Raw genomic sequence first — 21,119 nt, 5'->3', positions numbered from 1 at the left:
TAACAAGTTATGATTTATTATTCATATTTCTTTGAGCTAATTTGTTACAGTAATGAGGGTGGTAATATGGCCAAAACTTCTGGGAACAGAAAGGCTGTGGGGACTTCTGGGTTGGCGCCTGAGCAACAGTTGGTTTGGTGGGAGGGCCTATTGGCTTAGCTTTGGGATAACCCATGCCAGGATAATGGTAATGAGGGTAGTAGTAAGGACAAAATCTTTGCAGAAATTCTTGAGGGTACCCAAGAGTCTGAGCATTTATTGTGATGTGGACTCTTCACCAGTTTCAGTGGTAGATGGCCCTGGCATTATGTCTGCAGCTGAACTCAGTGCATCAAGCATTAGAAGACGATTCAGACGTTTTAGAGTAGCCATGTAGAAAATAGACTCTAGAAGAAAATGGGTAAAAGTTTGCAAGTCTTTCAAGCCATCTAACATTTCTTTCTCTTAGTTTCTTTTCTTTTCTATTGAAAGTCTCGGTTTCAACAGAGACTTAACATTTCAAGTTAAGTTTTGTTGCAAAGTTTCGGTCAACGATTCAACAGCAAAGCGCGCTTCCAATTTCAAACATCCACGAGACTTTTCATCCATCCGACAACACACCACGTGATTGGCCGCCCAAGACATCAATCCAGACACGTCCTCCAGACTAGGGCTGTCACTTTTTATTCGATATTCGAATATGCATTCGAACATGACGTGAAATATCCGTAATCGAACAACAAATAAACTATCCGGTTTTTAAAGTGCCATGTGTAGCGCATTTTTAAAAATCTATGATTAGACCGTTTGTTTTTTATTTAAAAAAAAGCATGTTATTTTGAAAGCGTGTTACAGGCTGTATGTTATAGTCAGATATGACGGAGCGCTGCAACACACATAACTGCGGATGATGATCTATTCATCAAGCGTCAAGCTAACGTGCAAACTATCGCAAAACAGAGTGAAAGTAAGTCGCAGATGCTTTAACACACAATAATAATAATCTTCATTAAAAGTAAAGAAATGTAATTCTTAGCAGGGCTGCCGCTCTCTCTTATTGCAGTCTTTGATTTTGAAATGTTAGCTGATGATCAATAAAATGCAGCTCATATCTGTTGCTTTCGGTGACATTAAATCCATTAAATCGTTAGAAGGGTTAAATTAATGATTGATGGTTCATGCAGGTCACGTCTTGTAAGTGTATGTCATATAGTGCTAGAAACTTGGAATTTCATCATCTAATTCTTTCCTCACTTACTTTATGCAACTCGTATGAATGTGTGTGTGTGTGCTTGAGTTAGAGGTGTTGGAGTTAGTTTTGTGTGTTAGAGTCTACAAAGAACAGTCTTGTTTGTATTTTAAAGAATTGTTCTTGCTTACGAATTTAAGGTCTTAAACTACTGATCTAAGTTATTGTACTAATAAATAGTGTTTTCACTATAGTTTGGATATTAATATATGCTGCAGAGCTGACAGGTATGGCCCGTAGGATAGTAATTCCCTTTGTGCTAAATTGACCCGGTTCCCTTACAATTATTAGCAATTTATAAAGCAGGCCTACAGCGCATTATGAAAAATGGTAACCGCTGAAATTCATTGTTTTTATTATGGGGATGTTGCCACTGAACTAGCAAATAATGCCAAGCAAAAGCAGCATTACAAGCATTTTAATAATCATCACTCAGAACACCGTTCATTTTCTGGTATCAGAAATAAAAGAAAAAACATTAAAAAAACACTTGGGATTAAGAAAGAACATTGAAAAGTACATTTCACAAAATGTATTTTATTTAAGGTAATTATAACAGAATGAAGCAGACACCCGCATGTTGATGTTGGAAGTAGGAATCACTTTGCAATCACTAAATATACACCCACACAACCTACATTAGCATTAATGCAGGAAGCAATCTTTCAAACCAAGTGCAGCCCATTACTAAACGAATTCTGAATATTCACGGGAAAGAGTCAGCTGCAATCTCTGAAAAGTCTACAAAATGTAGTGTGATGGGGTATTTTTCAGAAAACATTGAACTGAGTGGTATATAGTACTGGGGTGGGTCATTGAGAGGCTGGTTGGCTGACGGTTTGCATTCAGCAGCTGCAGTTGTAGTACAGGGTTGAGGGGTGGTAGTTATAGGTGTCATGGTAGGGGTTTTGGGAGGTTGAACGGGGTATTGCGAATAAAGCTGTTGCAAATAAAGAGGATAATTGTGGTAATCGTTATTCTGAGGAAATACATCTCCAGGGTACATTGGAGGTTGCAGCTTCTGGGTTGTTGCTGGTGAACTTGATGGGTAGGCAATGGGGATGGATGGAGCTGGTTTCTCTGGGGGCTTTGGTTTGCCATGATGGTAAGGAGTGTAGTAATTTGACCCAAATTCCTGGGGGTATCCTCGAAGTTGAGGATCCTGGGCTGGTGCTTGAGCAACTGATGTGTCACTGGGGATCGAGATTGGAACTGGTTTCTCTGGGGGCTTTGGTTTGCCATGATGATGGGGTTTATGATGAGGGTAGTAATACGGCCAAAACTCCTGGGGGTATCCTGGAATTTGAGGCTTCTGGGCTGGTGCTTGAGCAACTGATGCGTCACTGGGGATCGAGATTGGAACTGGTATTTCTGGGGGCTTTGGTTTGCCATGATGATGAGGATTATGAGTATAGTAATACGGCCAAAAGTCCTGGGGGTATCCTGGAATTTGAGGCTTCTGGGCTGGTGCTTGAGCAACTGATGGGTCACTGGGAATCGAGATTGGAACTGGTTTCTCTGGGGGCTTTGGTTTGCCATGATGATGGGGATTATGATGAGGGTAGTAATACGGCCAAAAGTCCTGGGGGTATCCTGGAATTTGAGGCTTCTGGGCTGGTGCTTGAGCAACTGATGGGTCACTGGGAATCGAGATTGGAACTGGCATCTCTGGGGGCTTTGGTTTTCCATGATGATGACGATGATGGGGGTAGTAATATGGCCAAAAGTTCTGGGGGTATCCTGGAAGATGAGGCCTCTGGATTGGTGCTTGGTCAACTGTGTCGCTGGAGATGGAGGTTGGTACTGGTTTCTCTAGGGGCTTTGGTTTGCCATGATGATGATGGGGGTAGTAATATGACCAAAAGTCCTGGGGGTATCCTTGTAGTTGAGGCTTCTGGGCTGGTGCTTGAGCAACTGATGTGTCATTGGGGATAGAGGTTGGAACTGGTTTCTCTGGGGGCTTTGGTTTTCCATGATGATGATGGTGGTAGTAATATGGCCAAAAGTCCTGGGGGTATCCTGGAAGTTGAGGCTTCTGGGCTGGTGCTTGAGCAACTGATGTGTCAGTGGGGATAGAGGTTGGAACTGGTTTCTCTGGGGGCTTTGGTTTTCCATGATGATGATGATGATGGTGGTGGTAGTAATATGGCCAAAAGTCCTGGGGGTATCCTGGAAGTTGAGGCTTCTGGGCTGGTGCTTGAGCAACTGATGTGTCAGTGGGGATAGAGGTTGGAACTGGTTTCTCTGGGGGCTTTGGTTTTCTATGATGATGATGGTGGTAGTAATATGGCCAAAAGTCCTGGGGGTATCCTGGAAGTTGAGGCTTCTGGGCTGGTGCTTGAGCAACTGATGTGTCAGTGGGGATAGAGGTTGGAACTGGTTTCTCTGGGGGCTTTGGTTTTCCATGATGATGATGATGGTGGTGGTAGTAATATGGCCAAAAGTCCTGGGGGTATCCTTGAAGTTGAGGCTTCTGGGCTGGTGCTTGAGCAACTGATGTGTCAGTGGGGATAGAGGTTGGAACTGGTTTCTCTGGGGGCTTTGGTTTTCCATGATGATGATGATGGTGGTGGTTGTAATATGGCCAAAAGTCCTGGGGGTATCCTGGAAGTTGAGGCTTCTGGGCTGGTGCTTGAGCAACTGATGTGTCAGTGGGGATAGAGGTTGGAACTGGTTTCTCTGGGGGCTTTGGTTTTCCATGATGATGATGGTGGTAGTAATATGGCCAAAAGTCCTGGGGGTATCCTGGAAGTTGAGGCTTTTGGGTTGGTGATTGGGCAACTGATGTGTCGTTGGGGATAGAGTTTAGAACTGGTTTCTCCGGGGGCTTTGGTTTGCCATGTTGGTGATAGTAGTAAGGCCAAAAACTTTGAGGGTACCCAGGAGGTTGAGGTTGGAGCATATCTTGGGATATGGGGGTAGATGGTTCACCAGTTTCAGTAGTTGCTGGTTCTAGCATTGTGTCTGCTGCTAAACTCAGTGCATCAAGAGGAGAATGAGGGTGAAGAATCTGCAGATATGCAGGACTAAGAGGTCCAAGGAAGGTTTCATTTGCAGTTGTAGAGATCATAGGACAAGAAATGACTGCTGAGTTCCCCTGCCATTGCATCTGCATCACATAACTATCTCCCTGAAAAACATCATAAACATCCAGGTTGGTCCTCCTTATGCTATGCTCACAGTAAGTAGAATGGAGAAAGCAATACCTGTTGCATGATACCACATCCATCATAGGGTGTAGCATAGACAAGACCACTGTAAGTGGGAATGGTGTGTCCACAGTGAGGTGGCAACTTGGCAAGGGGAACAGGTGCACCATTACCTGTGATTTACATAAAAAAGGGGATTAAGACTTAAAAATCACATGGATATTTCCTTATGCAGTTCACATTAAAATTCAAGTTTGAGTGGGACAGTAAAGGACTAATGCAACAAACTAAGCTATTGAGCTGGCATCAAATTCTTTAGTAAACAAATAAATGGGTTACCTCGACAAAGCTCAATTAGTGCTACTTCTGGACCACTAAGTTCCAACTTCATGAGATCATCACCACACCTCAATTTTGGAGACATGGCATCCCAGGCTGCTTCAGAAGAACTGACTAGTTGCCCTGTAAGCAAGCAAGCAGAGATGGGAAGTAACAAGGTACAAATACATACTGTACTCAGATTTTACTGGTATCAGCACTTTACTTCCCTTTTTATTTTTATGACAACTTTTTATTCTCACTCCTTACATTTTTACACAAATGTACTTTCTACTTACATTTTCAAACCAGGCTTGTTACTTGAGGTTTAAGCCGTGTTTCCACCGAAATTACCCGGAACAATTTGTCCCAGGAACCTTTTTCGCCCCAGACCGGTTGCTTTCTGCGTTTACATCGCGGTCTAAAGTACCGGGGAGATTATAAACTGCGCGCGACTGCTCCTCCCAGTCTGGACGGACAGTAGTCAGTTTTGAGCGCCACATTTATAATAAGTATGGAGGAGATTCAAACTGTGCTGCAGTTGTTTGTGATGTATTGGTTTACTAACGAGGTAATTAAGAAACGGCAGAAAAGAGACGAGCACTGATACTAAAGCGTGTTCAGATAGCTCATAATGCTATAAAATTAGACGATGCGGACATTGACCGTGAGACGGCTGGGACGAACACGCAGAAAATGTCGTTACACAAATACACTTAAAGGAGAACTCCGGTCAATTTTTAGTAAATTTGGAGTGCTGTCAATACAGAGAACAACGACAAAAATCGGTGTTGCCTACACAGTTATCCTCTTTTTAAAATTTGCACCCTATTGACTTGAATGGGGCATGTTTTAAACCTGCTTTTATTTCTCTTATCCTTGATGTGTCATTACAAGTGCCCAGCCATGTTGAGTGATTCCTTCAGAGTGAACACGAGTGAATCTGACTGCAGTAGATGTGAAAGATAGGAATAAAAATGATGTTATATCAGCCAGCGCACATACCTGTATTTAGTTCCTGTTTTTCGGTCGAAGTCCAAAGTAGTCGATTGTCGAGTTCACGCTAAGTAACTAAGTTATCTAAGTAACTAAACCTATGCGCGTCAACTCGACAATTGACTACTTTGGACTTCGACCGAAAACAGGAACTAAATACAGGTATGTGCGCTGGCTGATATAACATTTTTATTAATATCTTTCACATCTCCTGCAGTCAGATTCACTCGTGTTCACTCTGAAGGAATCATCTAACATGGCTGGGCACTTGTAATGACACATCAAGGATGATAAGAGAAATAAAAGCAGGTTTAAAACGTGCCCCATTCAAGTCAATAGGGTGCAAATTTTAAAAAGAGGATAACACGGTGTAGGCAACACCGATTTTTGTCGTTGTTCTCTGTATTGACAGCACTCCAAATTTACAAAAAATTGAGCTCAATGTTAAAATTGACCGGAGTTCTCCTTTAATAAAGCCTGAACCTTGTCGTCGGTCCAGCTGTGGTTTTCTTTTTAAAATTAAATTCCATATTTGCAGACAGACAACTCTTACTGCATGAAGCCACGAACCGCAATAGATATTTAAAAATGCCGGTTAAAAAAGAATGCTGCGTGGAGTCATCCAATCAAAATGCGGCGTGAACAACCAATCAGCATGCTCAGCGCACAAGTCCCGCCCCCGAAAGTTCCTGAACTTTGAAAAATTACTACCTCGCCAGCAGGGACTTTCGGAGGGGGAAATATTTATATAAATATATATATTTCTAAATGTTTAATCACACCAAAATACAAATGAAAAATAAAAACTTTCTGAATTGTGGAAACTCAGCAATCTGAAGGCGGGGTCGATCAGTGAACAGTTCCTCTGTCAGAACAAGCAATCGTCTGATGGTCACGTACAAAAGTGCCACTGATCCTCACAGACTCTTCCTAAACACACTTCGGCAATCATCCGTTATAAAACACTCACAGTAAATACATTTTTACACCTACGCGAATAAATTGAACTGTTCATGAACAAATACGATGTTATAGCGATCAGTGAGCCGAGAATGCACATACACTGTTTGTTTGCATTAATAATAATGAACTACCGCATGCCTAATGTATGACTCCTGTATGTCACTCACTGTAATAGTCTATACCTTCATTACAATCGTCATCCATCAAAACTTTGAGACACTGGTTTTCTTTATCCAATTGAAAGATGTAGTTTGGGTATCCAATTGAAATGTGTTGTTTGGGTATCCTAAGTTAATGAAGAAGTTGTGTGTTTTGGGCCACCGTTCAGTCTAGGTTTCACACAGTGCGATGAGAAACGGTTTGGGCTTCTCCGAAACCACCAAAGAATACGTACATACGAGAGAGGAGATGCTTGGTTTTAATTGTTTTTAATAAATTATTTTCTTAACGTAGTAATAATTAAATGAATTATATTTAAATTAATTTTAAGAATTTTAAGTCATCTTAAAATGCCCCCCACAGGTTAAAAACTACTGATCTATTATAAAGTTACAGTAGTAATTAAGCAAAACAAATATTCACATGTCTTATAGGTTTAGAGGGAGCTATGGGGCAGACAACCCTTACAAAAAAAGGATGATGTTTTACCACATACAAAACCAAAAACCATGGTTACTATAGTTAAACCATGAAAGCACTAGGGGTGGAACAAAATATCAATAGGGCAATATTATCCATGCAATATGAGAATAGATATGCTGGCGTCAATTATCGATATAATGATGAATAAAATAAGGTGCTCTAAATATAAATAAAATAAGGTGCCCTGTTCCCAGCATCGCTACTTCATGAGCACCTAAAGGTGGCGTTCAACACATGAATGAGGGAAACGTGAACAAGTTAACTAGCCTAAGAAAAAGTTTCTTATTAACGGGATGGTGGACAGCAGTGATAATCAATAGATACCCCAGCCATCTTCAAGTCCAGAGTCTGGACCCACTTTGGCTTTTATATCATTGATGGGACAAACATAATTTGAGCGCTTCACAGAGCGCTTACCAAGTGGGTAATCCATCCGCCGGAAACAATCAAGCCATCACCTCCTGTTAGCATTCCATTGACTCCCATTCATTTTGGTGTCACTTTGACAGCGAATAACTTTACATCTGAGGCGTTTAAAGACTCCATTTGTCGATTATTTATTTCTAAAGAAACACGACAATGTATAAAAGGCTCCATTACCTTGTATCTTACGTTATGGCCCCGTAGAATCAGTTTTTGTAAAAATAGGCTAACGATTGCGTCATAACCATGGGACTGTCACACAGTCGAGAAATTACCGTATAGACCGGCGGAGAATCTCACAAGCAATCGGGGGGGATGTGGAGGCATAAAGGCCGATAAAGTCAAGGGAGAAGCCCATAGAGAGTGATAAAGTTGCTCCTGCTGCTAGCTCATGGACAGCTAAAACTCACGCTCTCCGTCTCTGCGAGATTCTGAAGGGAATGATTCAGATTTCTCTCGGCACAGCTACTAGAAGACTTACAGCTGTCAGACAGGTTGCTCACGACACATCTACGTCGTCAAGCTCAGTTTGAGCCTGCGCACTACGCTCAGCCATCAGGAAGTGAGTGCTTCTAATTGACTTCACTTTTCTCAGTTGAAACCTATGGGGTCGCTGTGTCTAGTTTATATACGGTCTATGGCGCTTACACAGATAGGCCTACACATGGGAGCGTTTGAAAGCAGGTGTCGATCAGCGGCTCCGTCTATCAGTGTACATTAGGGATCCGCTGATAGACGCCTGATAATAGGGTGCTATTAGGGTGATCGGCTTAATAGGGTGAGAAGGTCGGTCACTCGGGAGGAGCTCAGAGTAGAGCCGCTGCTCCTCCACATCGAGTGGGGTCAGCTGAGGTGGCTCGGGCATCTGTTCCGGATACCTCCTGGACGCCTTCCCGGGGAAGACCTAGGACACGCTGGAGAGACTATGTCTCCCGGCTGGCCTGGGAACGCCTCGGTGTCCCACCGGAAGAGCTAGAGGAAGTGGTTAGGGAGAGGGAAGTCTGGGCATCTCTGCTTAGACTGTTGCCCCCGCGACCCGGCCCCGGATAAGCGGAAGAAGATGGATGATAGACGCCTGATTTCAAACGCTCCCGTGTGTGTCTGTGGCACACGCGCTAGGTGAAGAGCATCAAAGAGGTCTTTTTACAACATGTTTTTGAAGCGTTGATCATTGTAGCCAATCACAGACATAGGCTATGTTGAGTGCGTGAACACAATGGAAAATCAGAAGCGTTTAAGAATCCGCTCAACAGCACTCAAAATGCTAGGGGGAAATTCTGGTATCGTCACATACCCAAGATGGTACCTTTGACAACACTACTACATCCCATGGTTATTTTAAGTAAGCTGGTAAACACAGATGGTCCAGGTTTAAATAAAAGAGGTAATTTTAAACATTTTAAAATGTACCAGGTTTAGCCTATATAAAGAAAAGTTGATAAGCAGTTAAATGTGTCAGTTTACACACGAATACAAGTTTAAGCTTTTAAATAGTATAAGCATAAAATGTTTAATTTTAATTCATGTTAAATTTAATTTATAAACTGAAAAACTTTGTACCAGTTTGGACTTGAATAAAAAAAATAAAAAAAATAAAAAGGTACTTAACCTTTTCACAGGCATTTTGTTTCCATAGACCGATATCATGATGGATCAAGGATTGTCAAGCTATATATTGATCATCGCAGAATTGCTGTATCATGATATTATCGGCGTGAGCCATGCAGCCATATTCAGAGTTAGGATTTTTCTATAAAGACTGTCATGTAATTATTATTATACGAATTTTGACAAGCAATTTAGAAAATATAGTTGTTAAATCTAGAGCATTTAAGTAACTTAGATAAAATAAAATAACATCTGGTCATAATGTAATACTTTAAATGTAACTGAAATTAATTTACATTATGTGCAAACAAATTACAAAGAGGTGGAATTTTTGCAACAAGTTGGAGACAGTCCCAGAGACATGCTGATGGAAATATTGACAGGTAGCCTACTAACAAAATTTGAAATACAACTTTATTTAGTATTATGATTTGAGGTCCAGTTACCAGCGTGACACTAAAACAGCAGGTAGTAATGAGTATGTCAATTCTACTTAAGTACATGTCAGAGCCTCAGCCCATACTTCTTCAGGCCTATTTTTAACTGGAGTTAAAAAAAATAAACAACTTTTGTTGTTTAATAATAAATCAACTTTTACCAGAGCCTACAAGTAGGCTATCTGTAGGCCTATTATACTTACAGAGAGGGCAAAAGTACCGGTACACGCATCAGAAGTAAATAAATAAAACAAACTGGAAAGGCTTTGCAAACACATGTGGAATTCCCCCTTCATTAAACTGGACTTAAGCATAGCCTAAATTAAATTAAACCAAGCGATCATTACGGCCTACCTGAAACACTGGGGTCGTCACCAAGTCGCTCAAAATTAGATAAGGCCTCTTCAAATCCCTCGTGGTCTGAGTCTGACAGACTCTTCTGATATAATCCCGCTCCCTCCATCGATTGTTTCTTGCGTTCCAGATAATTCTAGCACACTTCGGCACTCTATTAAAATAATGCATGTGAAAAAAAAGAACAGTTTCTGCCGTATTTTCACACACGCCATTCTGCTACGTGTTCCAATGAAATGTGTGTTTTTTTTTAAGCATTTGCACATTACGTAAATTATCGCGCATAAGTAAAATCACCTGTGCCCACGCGAGATTCAATGCTGGTCTGTAGGCTACGTGTTTCTCGTGTTTTTGTTTTTTGTTGTTGTTTTTTCTTCTCCAAAATGTAATTACGAGCGTCATTTGCATTAAGAAGCCGGATTCCGCAAATAAGCAAATGAATAAAAAGTTTATTCTGGTTACTTATTTGTCGACTTTTTATCTTACATAACATTTCTAGCATTAACAACGTGTGTACGCCTATAAAAAAATTGTAATATAGCAAACTTTTCCGTTGGCATAGCTAATGAAACTGAAAGTTCAAACAGTCGTTAAAAGTTTAAATTTGTAACGTTATAGAGGTCCCATGCACATAGGCGTTGCTAAGGTGTTGTATCCGGTTGCAGGGATGGTTATTTCCATGCTGCATAGTTGCTAAGAGTTGCTACTGTGTCCTGACTAGATTGACATTTTGTGGATATTTACACATAAAATACAAACATATAGTAAGAGAACACTAATAAAATAGACTATAGATGACCTAATGGCGAAAATAGTTGTGCAAAGATCATAATTGCACTGAACAGCACTGGTCTGAACACTACGGTCTCCCACAGAGTTTGATATTACAGGCTGGACAACTCCTCTCAAATATCCATGGATACCATCAACACTGAGCTGGGTGCATGCCTTCAGTGCACTGCTGTGGAACAATCCAAATAGTCTATTCTTTCCATCAGGTTAGACAGTATTTTCAGTGACAGTAATTGTCCCATACAGTGTACAAGAAACTACAGGCTAAAATTAATCCAGACCATTGAATATTTGCTCCCATAGGCCTACATCAGAATTGCCTATAGACAGTATGGGAATACCCATGTGATATGGAAAATCAAGAGAACACTTTTCAGCCAGGTGAGCATGTGAACCCATCATCTTTTGCAGACTTTGGTTAGTATAGAGTGTTGGATGTCAGAAACCTGCTAAGTTTTGTAATTGTTTGTACAGTTATTGTATAAATATGCTTCTTTTTTTCTTTTTTTTTACTTTTCGACAACTCATCAAAGTGATATCAATGAGCTAAAGAAAATCTGTTGAGACAAAAAGTGGAATATTTTAAACTCGCATGCAAGAATAAACAACAGATCAAATTGCATTGTTTCTTATATTCTGATGTTAAGACATCTAACTAAAACACGAAAATAATACTACACGATGTGTATCACAGACCCATAAAAGATAATTATAATTGAGTGCTCATTCAAGTTACTTTTCACATTATCAGATGCTGATTCTGCAGTGATGGATTCGGAGATTGGAACACTGATCAAATATATTGATTGTGTAAGAAACATTTATTTTCTTCTGATAATTTTTTGAAGCTTTGTAAAAAAAAAAAGTGTTTACTTTTTCCACATCACTTATAAGTCTCTTTATTATGTTTAAACATTTCAGTGCAACAAGAAAATGTGTTCATCTCTCTTGAACTGAGAGATGAAAATGTGTTTGTTTTCTCTTATTCTCTTTCTCTTATTCACCCTTACGGTCTCTCCACCACACCATTTTCTGTACTGTCCAGCAGATGGAGCAGGAGTATTTCCAAACACTGGAATCCTCGCCAGATCTCTGTCATGGGCTTCCAGGAGTCCTAAGATACAAAAGAGAGTCCCAGGAGTGGATGTGCAGTCAACAGGTTGCCTATTCATTTGAATTCTGTCATTTTAAAAGTGTAGTCTTAGAAAATTATTTATTTTGAATTAAAAATGTGTGTTTTACCCATCAGCCCCAACCTCAACGGGACTCTCCAATATGCTGTCAGTTCTGTGGTTTGAAAGCTTGGCCTCCTCTGGATCCAGGATTTGCGGACACTCGAGAGGTTTGTCTATTGAGAGAGGACATAGACGACACAAACACTTATTGAGTTTTGGGGAAAGTTACTTTTACTTGTAATGCGTTTAAATATGTTACTCTCTAAAAAAGTAACAAATTGGGGCAGTTCCTTTTTATGGAAAGTTAAGTGTTACTTTACTTTTGCATTACTTTTTTTCACCTGTGCTGGGCTTGATTGTTTGTTTGTTTTTTATAAGTAAAGTCAAGTCAAGTCACCTTTACTTATTATGTGCATTTTACTGTACAGATTGTTTCAAAGCAGCTTTACAGTGAGAACAGGAAAATAACGCAACAAAGTTTGTTTTGGCTGTACAGCAGATCTAGAAGAAAATAGTGTCATTGTCCAGCATAAGTAAGTTTAGTGTTGATTAATTTGCTGTAAAAATCATTTGTTATTTAAAACAGTGATTTCATCGTCCAGCTCAGTTCAGTTCTCATATAATGGTGTCAATGCAGGCAGATCAATAATATTGTTGAATATTAAGTGTCCCCAACTAAGAAAGCCAAAAGCCAAAATTTACAAAGGCGACAGTGGCAAGGAACCAAATCTCCATCAGGTGACAGAATGGAGACATTTTTTTTAATTAGTTTTAGTTTTATTAGTGTGTGTTCAGAGCACTACACTTTGGCATTTTGGCATAAGACATGGGACAGTCTTGTGAACTTACTTCCTGTCGCATGCACGTGCGTGGCCGAATGCACACTTCAGAATCTCATTTTCTGAGTTTGCATTTTTTTCATTCATTTTGAGGATTTTTAATCTGTTTTTGTGCAAGTGAGATGAGTAAATGCCTGCTCACATTTAGTCTTGTTATACTTTATACTGATTTCTCTCAACATGGACAGGAGAGGTGTCAGTCAATAAATGGGAAAACAAAGTAACTTGCGTTACTTATTTTTTTTTAAATGACAACAGATATTTTGTAGTAAATTCAAAAGTAATGTGTTTCTTTACTAGTTACTTGAAAAAAAGTAATCTGATTACAAAACTTGCGTTACTTGTAATGTGTGAACCCCCAACACTGCCCTTATTGCTTCAACACTTTTCCTGAATCTATGCATGTCTATTTGGACTTCAGGACTTCTGCTGTGAGAACTACAGAGAGTTGTTCGAGATTGTGGTCCATGAAAAGCGTCTGTCTATGAGACGTTCTGAGCCACAGTCAATCGGACCTGGTCGACTAGATGACCCCTTCATCAATGAGGACGGAGAGCTACAAGATAAAGCAAGAGAAAGAGAAAAACACAGGTTTGATTGGTACAGTTTCTTTATACGAAATGTTTCTTGAGCAGCAAATCAGCATATTATAATTGTTTCTGAAGGATCATGTGACACTGAAGACTGGAGAAATGATGCTGAAAATTCAGCTTTTACATCACAGGAATATATTACATTTTAAGATATATTTAGAAATATTATTTAAAATGATAATATCATTTCACAGTATTGCTGTGTTTACTGTACTTTGATAAATAAATGCAGCCTTGATGAACATAAGAGACTTCTTGCAAAACGATAAAAAAAAGTTTAAGTTGAAGTTGTTACTTGAGCATGTTGTTATGAAAACTGAAATATGTGATTTTGTTTATACTTATCATTCCTTTGGCTTAGTTTCAGACAGCAGCAGAGAGAGAGACAGAGATATGACAGAGCTGATCATTCCAGTGTATTGGTATCAAAGAACAGTGAGTATCCACGTGTGTGTGTGTGTGTGTGTGTGTGTGTGTGTGTGTGTGTGTGTGTGTGTGTTATTACTAAGATATCATTAACTGACAGCATGTTGAGGGGTAAATGAATAATTTCTCTCCTCAGATGCGCCTCATGATAATTCAGTCATCAGTTTCCGTCTCTCTGACTGCACACCCAAAGAGGATCTTTGGAAAGTTAAAGAGTACATGGATGTGGACTACATCTCCAGACAATGGACACGTGATATGTCTTCTGCACTGGGGTCAGTTGAGTTTGGCTTAACTCATCACCAGGTAACTGACCATAATAATTGACTCTGTTAGAAAGTCGTATTATCATGGTATTAAAGAAGCTTTGATTCCGCCACGGAATAACAAAATAAAAAAGATAAGTGCGACTTTTTTCCCCTCAGAATTGCGAGTTTATATCGAACAGTTCTGAGTTTATAACACGCAATTGTGGGATTATCTTTTAATTTTTTTATTCCGTGGTGGATCAAGCTTCCATAATGAAGTCCTTAAACTAAACATCTGGTCTCTTTTTTCAGAACAATTCAAGTTTCTTGGAGAAGTACTATTCTAATGGAGATAAATTTCTTACTGTGTTTCCAGATGGTTCTGCACAAGTTTTGTATCCTTTAAGATATAATCTGGAATACTATGTGGGTACGTTTAAGTACCAATATGTCACCAGTGTCAAATACAAATTTCCGCTCTGTGACAAACAGAATGGACAATGAAGTTCAACTTCAATAGCTGTGTGAAAGTGGCTATGCTCATAGCCTACTGTATTATATTTAATATGCAGAATTCCAGGGCTTCTAAATGATCAACATGATCAAAACTTTGCTGAAAAACCTGTTGTACACAATATACATGCCTTCTGTCATCTGATTGATTCATTGACTTTATATCTTTAGAAAGTAAAAGCCCTTTTAGTTAAATTCTAAAATAGTTACCCTTCAGGTTGTGGTACACATGTCTTTACTGATTTTTATAAAGTAAACATAACTTTTATATTGTTAATAATACTTCAAGATGAACACTTGTTGGACTGAAGCAACTTAGCTTTACTTAATTATCCATACGTATATATTTTTTAGAAAAGTCATGATAAAAAGTGAGTATCAAGCATGGTACATTCCGGCTTTTTGTTTTATTTGTTCAGCTCTCAATCATCATTGCATTGCATTGCATTATATTTTGCCCCCACAATAAAAAAAATACATGGCGTTGATCATAAAACGAAGCATTTAAATATCTTAGTAAAACATTTTGTCAGGCGATGTGTAGGCTATTGTAAACGAATGATCACAAAGGATAACAAAAAGAGACTTTAATAGTAAATTCCATTAGGAACACGTAGGAGAATCACAGGGAAGAAACTCAGGAAATTAACCACACTTAAAGGGATAGTTCACTTTAAAATGAAAATTATGTCATCATTTACTCACCCTCAAGTTGTTTCAAACCTGTATGAATTTCTTTCTTCTGCTGAACACAAAGGAAGATATTTAGAAAAATGTCAGTAACCAAACAGTTACCAGGTCCCATTGACTTCCATAGTAGGAAAAAAAAATACTTAATTTATTTAGTTAACTGTTTTGTTACTGACATTTTTCAATCTTCCTTTGTGTTCAGCAGAAGAAAGAAATTCATACAGGTTTGAAACAACTTGAGGGTGAGTATATGATGACAGAATTTTAATTTTAAAGTGAACTATCCCTTTAAAGCCTGCTACAGACCTACAGATTTTGGCAATCAGGATCATTACAAATCACTGTACGACATGGATCTAATAAACTTGGGCACGACGTGTATGTAGACTGTACAATGATGACATCTATTGAATCATAGGCATGTGCTAGTGGTAAACCAAGAAAGATGAATCGCAATTATGGTTCCTTATTGATATGGTTCACTCATACTGCGTCCCTAGGCCCTTTGGAGAAAACTCCTTTTTCTCAGAATACTGAAGCCTTATTGAATCACGCAGTGAAACTGCACAAGCCAATGGCTTAAGCACGCCGAAATGGGCAGGGCTACCTGTCTATATTAAGCGGGAATTTCGCCATAGGATCTCAGAATAATTCCCTTTCAGCGATGAAGAGATCTTCTCCTCACTAGACTCTGAGACAAGACAGAAGAATGTAAATGTGTTCTTGAAATGCAATGTAAGTCGCTTTGGATAAAAGCGTCTGCCAAATGCATAAATGTAAATGTAAGAAGCCTTCTCGCCGTCGAATGAACCTCACAACGGCTATCAGATGAGACTTATAGAGCATATTTTTCTCTTTTTTCACCAGCGTTTGTTTTAAAACGTTGCGCCCCTGAGCATGTCACGTGCCAGGGCCACGCCAAGCCGCATTCATCAAAGACGGACGCTCTCGCTGCAGGAGTGTGAGCCTCGCTTCCCTGCGAGAGCGGACCACTCTCCATAAAGAAAGCGGCTCTTCCCCTCATTCCCCTTTGTTCTCTCCCTCTCAGAAGCATGACACGGAGAAACAATGGAGTCGCAGGGCTGAGTGAATGGAAAAGTGAGCTCATGCCCATATCTCACGTTGCTCACTCTCCCTGCAGCGAGAGGATTCCCCAGTCCTTGCATTGCAGCTGAGTACAGGGCTGACAGCTCGGCAACTGAAAACAATGTTTTTGTTGATGATGTGAACGTGCTACTAGACCGCTCTGCTGTCGCTGGCACCAGACTCTTTCAAAAAGTGCAAGGATGCGGCCCTCTCCTCTCTGAGACAGAAGGGAGTGTGCATCCTGAATTACCTTGATGACTGGCTCGTATTAGCCCAGTCAGAGGCCGAGTTAGACACTCACAGCCTTTTGGAATGCCTGAGAGCTCACGTGCTTCCAGCCAGTGCATCGCCTTCCTGGGAGCAGTTCTTGGTTTGGCCCAAATGCCAACGCTGGAGCGCTCTGGCAACCCAGCAGCTCGGGGCATCTTTCAGAGTCTGGGTTTCACTCTCCCTCAGAGCCTTTCAGAGGATGCTGGGCCTAATCTTTCCTCCCTGATCCGTCTGATGACCTGAGGGAGTAGCGCAACCAGGGGAAGGGGAAGGCTGGACCATTTGTGGGCCAGCGCTTCCCTGTCCTTTGAGATAAATGTTGGGCAGTGAGAGTTGTCTTCTGAGGCAAAGAAGTCTTCCAGCCTTCCCCTGGTTGTGCTACTCCCTCATGTCATCAGACGGATCAGGGAGGAAAGACGTGCAGCCCTTCTGGTGATCCGCTTTCTGGCGGAACCAGCCATGGCTTCCCGAGTTGATGCAGCTCGTGGCCGGTTCCCCTCTCACCCTCAACCCAATTGTGGGCCCTCCATACCTGGCCCCTCGACAGGAGCTTATGGACCTCTCCGCGAGAGTCCTAAACACTATTTCTGAGGCTAGAGCCCCATCCACTAGACACCTCTACGTCCTCAAGTGGTCTGTCTTCTCCAACATGTGCACAGTCCGGAGTGAGGACCCGACGTCCTGTGAGGTTTCTCTATTCTAACCACAGGTTAGATCTGCTGTTCCAACCAGTCAACTTTGCGATGCTGTTTGCGAATGTTCGTTGGAACTATAGTTTCGGGAAACACAGACTCGCTGAACTATAATGATACCGACAGAACTTGCGATCTGGCTAAAGATGCTTTCGGGAAACGCACCCCAGAACAGGGAAAACAGAACCAAAACACAATGAATGCAAAACAGAGCATGTTACAATACTATTGGGAGATACAAAGTAAAATCTGATATTTAAATTTATATTGTGTAAGTAATTTGCAAAACTGTTATAAAACCTCATTGATTTACATTACAAGCTATCAGAATTTCATCTTATTTTTCGGCCACATAAATATCAGCAACTGCATCTAATTGCATATTTTTGCTCAATTTGGGCCACTGAATAAAATTGAGGTGTTTTTTCCTCCTAAAGTTTGAGCTCCATATTCTCCATTGTCCATATTCAGACTATTATTTCATATGTCAGGCTTTACAGGTATAAATGAGTAATTAGTCATATCTGGGATTGTAGTGTGACTTTATATTTCACTAAAAGACACTAACTATAGTTACTATATTACTATTTATACTGTACAAAAAAAAGGCTGGATTGTGGTACAAACTATATATCATTATAAAAATAGGGTATTTCTTCAATGACATTGGTAATGTAAAACTTTTGCATGGTGCAATCTTGATGCATCCACACAGGGTGTGACACCTTGGGATAAGATGATTTTACAGTGATTTGAAAATTAGTTAATTTGTTATCTATTGCTGTTGATAGTCCTTATTGTCATGGCATTAGCTATCCTTCAGGAAACTTGGCTGTCATCATTCTCAGCTGTAAGAAGGAAAGGATCTGTATCGTGCGGGATGACATGACGACGTCTCTTTGTCCAGTCAGAGCCCTCTTTCAGTCTAATGGCAGAGCCACTTGTTACCATTGCAACGGCAGCATTTGGTATGGTCAAATTTCTCATATATCAAATGGACTGATTCTTGATCTAGGGGAGGAGGGGAAAGTCTGAAACCAGAAAGGGATGGTTCACCCAAAAATTATAATTATGTCATCATTTACTCACCGTCATGTCGTTGCAAAGTACCTTTCTTTCTTCTGAGGAACACAAAAGAAGATAATTTGAGAAATGTGTTTTTAATGTCCATTTTTATGTTTTGTTTACGTTCACTTCAAATTATTCGGTAGCACTTAACTTTACAGTCCTGTTTCGCATGAACATACTACTTATTTTTAGTAATGGAAACAATAAATTATGAATTATTCACTGCCATTGTGTGAATATGTAATCAATAAAAATGTAACTAGTCTGGTTACGAATATTTTAAAACATAATATAATCGAATTACTACTAGTACAACATTTTTGGAATCTGATTATGTAATTCAGATTAAATTACATTGCACTGCATTACATATATAATAGTGTTGTCAAATCAATTAATCGCGATTAATCGCATCTAAAAGTTTGTTTATATGTGTGTGTATATATATAAACACACACGCACGCACGCACACACGCACGCACGCACGCACACACGCACACACACACACACACGGAATCTCAAATGTTCTCACTTGTCTTTTTGCACTTTTTAATGTGTGAAAGTCTTGGTTTTGTGGGCTTTTAATACATGATGAACGTAAAAGGAAACATATCTTCATTTGTGTTCTGAAGAAGAACAAAAGACTTGTGGGTTTGGAACGACATGAGGATTAGAGTAAATTTGTATTTCTGGGTGAACTAACCCTTTATAAATTGAAATTGAACGCTAAACTGTATTTAGTATATAATATAAAGTTCAGTGACCTGTGACGTGGCTCTTGTGTCCTGTGGAGCAGGTTGAGTATGGATGCGTGGGGTGGGCGGAGTCTAAATGAGAGCGGGAGAAGGATCAGAACGTGGAGCTGGACAGACCTGGCTCAAACACCAACACCCCTGAGACCACTCTTTCTGTCGCTCAACAGAAACATAGGGGTCCGGGTTCTCGGCCAACAGTTGGTGTTTGTGTCATTCCTTGCTTCAGGACAGCAAGCCAGGTTCAGAGTAGGCAGCTGCGAGTCGGTAAGAAAGTACACAAGTCCTGTCTTTTAATCTGACCACCAATTTTAGCTATTCATATGAGAGTTTTGAGACATTTTCTTGATCAGTCACACTTATTACTCAACTCAGATTGGTCCAGCTAAGTGTTTTGTCTGCCGTGTCTTTGCTTACAGTCCAAAGAACACGACACTCCTCGTCAACCCCTCATGTGTAAAGAGGAACTAGTTCTGCTGGCATGCAGGGTTGGCCTTCACATGGCTCTGATACGGTTGCAGCAGTGCCAAGCCTTCCCATCCAGCCTCACACATCTGAGGATCAGACCTCCACCTTTCCTTCACTCGCTGGTCCGAAGGCTGCGGCGTTTGAGCCACAGAGTACAAATGGAAGAGCCAGACAAGGCCTTTATCCAGCGCTGTCTGCAGGCCTGTCCATGAACTGGCACTCACGCAAGACATGCTAAGGTGCAGTCGCATTAGCGAAATTTCATGGGCAAAAAGGTTGCATTGTCTATTGTCAATAGTGTAGCGATTATGAAGCACAGAGCTCACACAGAAGCAGCTTGCTGTGACCAATGTGACAAATTTGCGTGAGCAACTTAAACCCACTGAGAAATAAATATACGTGGGGAAATCTTTCGCAATCACTTGAAATTACGATGGCTTGGAGTCTTGTCGGAACGACTGCTAAATTGCCTGCTAAAATATGTCAATCAATAGTAAATGTGACCATATACCTTAACAAACTTGGCAAACCACACAAAAAGTTAACAATAAATAGAGGTTCACCATCAAAAGTGACCACAGAAAGAAAATCTTAAAGGTACAGTAAACCCGAAAATGAAAATGATCTCATCATTTACTCACCCTCATGCCATCACACATTTATTTGACTTATATCTGAATATAGAACAAAAACAATCAATATTGTGTCTAAAATGTAAGTAACTTAATATGAACTACTTGTTTATTAAACTATTAAATCACTGTAACTTTTGCAATTGTGATAATACACGTCAAAACAGCTCCCTTGCTCGTGTTACATTATTTTATTATATCATGTTATAAATAAAAAACGTAACATTTTTAATTTCTTCCTTAGTATGTTTTTTTTCTGTGAGTTTCTTTATGTGCTGTTACGGTCATTTGCAGAAGCGTTCCGGAAGGTCTGGGAGTCTCCCACATATTGATAGTGGCTCCCTGATGCCCGCAAATTATATACATGTTTGTCATATACATATTTGTTTAGCTTTTTTCATGAAATTGTCTCACAGAGAGGCAGGCAGCGAGCCTCAACAGCTTGACATTGTTACCGGAAATAGCCTACACTTTCCATTATAAATCACTGTTTACACTGAATCAAATCAGAATCTTTCTCGCGTTTCGATGCCTCCCTAGTTATTTTTTTGTCACTTAAGTTTTAATCAGGGTACTTGCCCGGTCGGCCAAGTAAAAATCTTTCACTTGCTCCTTCAAAAAATCAACTTGTCCTGGACAAACGTTAATGTCGAACCCTGTAGTTATAGTTATCATCCTTAGTGTGAACCTAGATTCAGGCATGAAAACAGGTCAGGGGTAAAAAAGGTGAGAAGGATGCGGCATATATCCCCCCCCC

General features: G+C 40.1%; 2 protein-coding genes across 2 annotated transcripts; one reads left to right on the top strand and one right to left on the bottom strand.

Annotated features, from left to right (window-relative positions):
- Nucleotides 1-1,635: 1,635 nt before the first annotated feature.
- Nucleotides 1,636-10,487, bottom strand: LOC306998189 (uncharacterized protein). The gene is made up of 5 exons (XM_079612061.1): nt 10,416-10,487; nt 10,119-10,272; nt 4,717-4,839; nt 4,435-4,550; nt 1,636-4,358 (listed from the first exon to the last, which is right to left on the bottom strand). Exons 2-5 carry the CDS (start codon nt 10,225-10,227, stop codon nt 1,935-1,937), a joined length of 2,772 nt encoding a protein of 923 aa, XP_079468187.1. The 5' UTR covers nt 10,228-10,272; nt 10,416-10,487; the 3' UTR covers nt 1,636-1,934.
- LOC306998190 (glutamate-rich protein 6) lies at nt 10,438-20,603 on the top strand. The gene is made up of 13 exons (XM_079612062.1): nt 10,438-10,882; nt 10,964-11,116; nt 11,214-11,291; nt 11,662-11,720; nt 11,959-12,069; nt 12,160-12,252; nt 13,346-13,515; nt 13,879-13,952; nt 14,080-14,249; nt 14,504-14,586; nt 18,255-18,410; nt 19,307-19,529; nt 19,682-20,603. Exons 3-13 carry the CDS (start codon nt 11,261-11,263, stop codon nt 19,940-19,942), a joined length of 1,431 nt encoding a protein of 476 aa, XP_079468188.1. The 5' UTR covers nt 10,438-10,882; nt 10,964-11,116; nt 11,214-11,260; the 3' UTR covers nt 19,943-20,603.
- The last annotated feature ends 516 nt before the right edge of the window (nt 20,604-21,119 follow it).

Source organism: Phoxinus phoxinus (assembly GCF_949152265.1).
Source record: "Phoxinus phoxinus genome assembly, chromosome: 5".
NCBI classification, from domain to species: Eukaryota; Metazoa; Chordata; class Actinopteri; order Cypriniformes; family Leuciscidae; genus Phoxinus; species Phoxinus phoxinus.
This window is presented reverse-complemented; position numbering and strand designations above follow the sequence as displayed.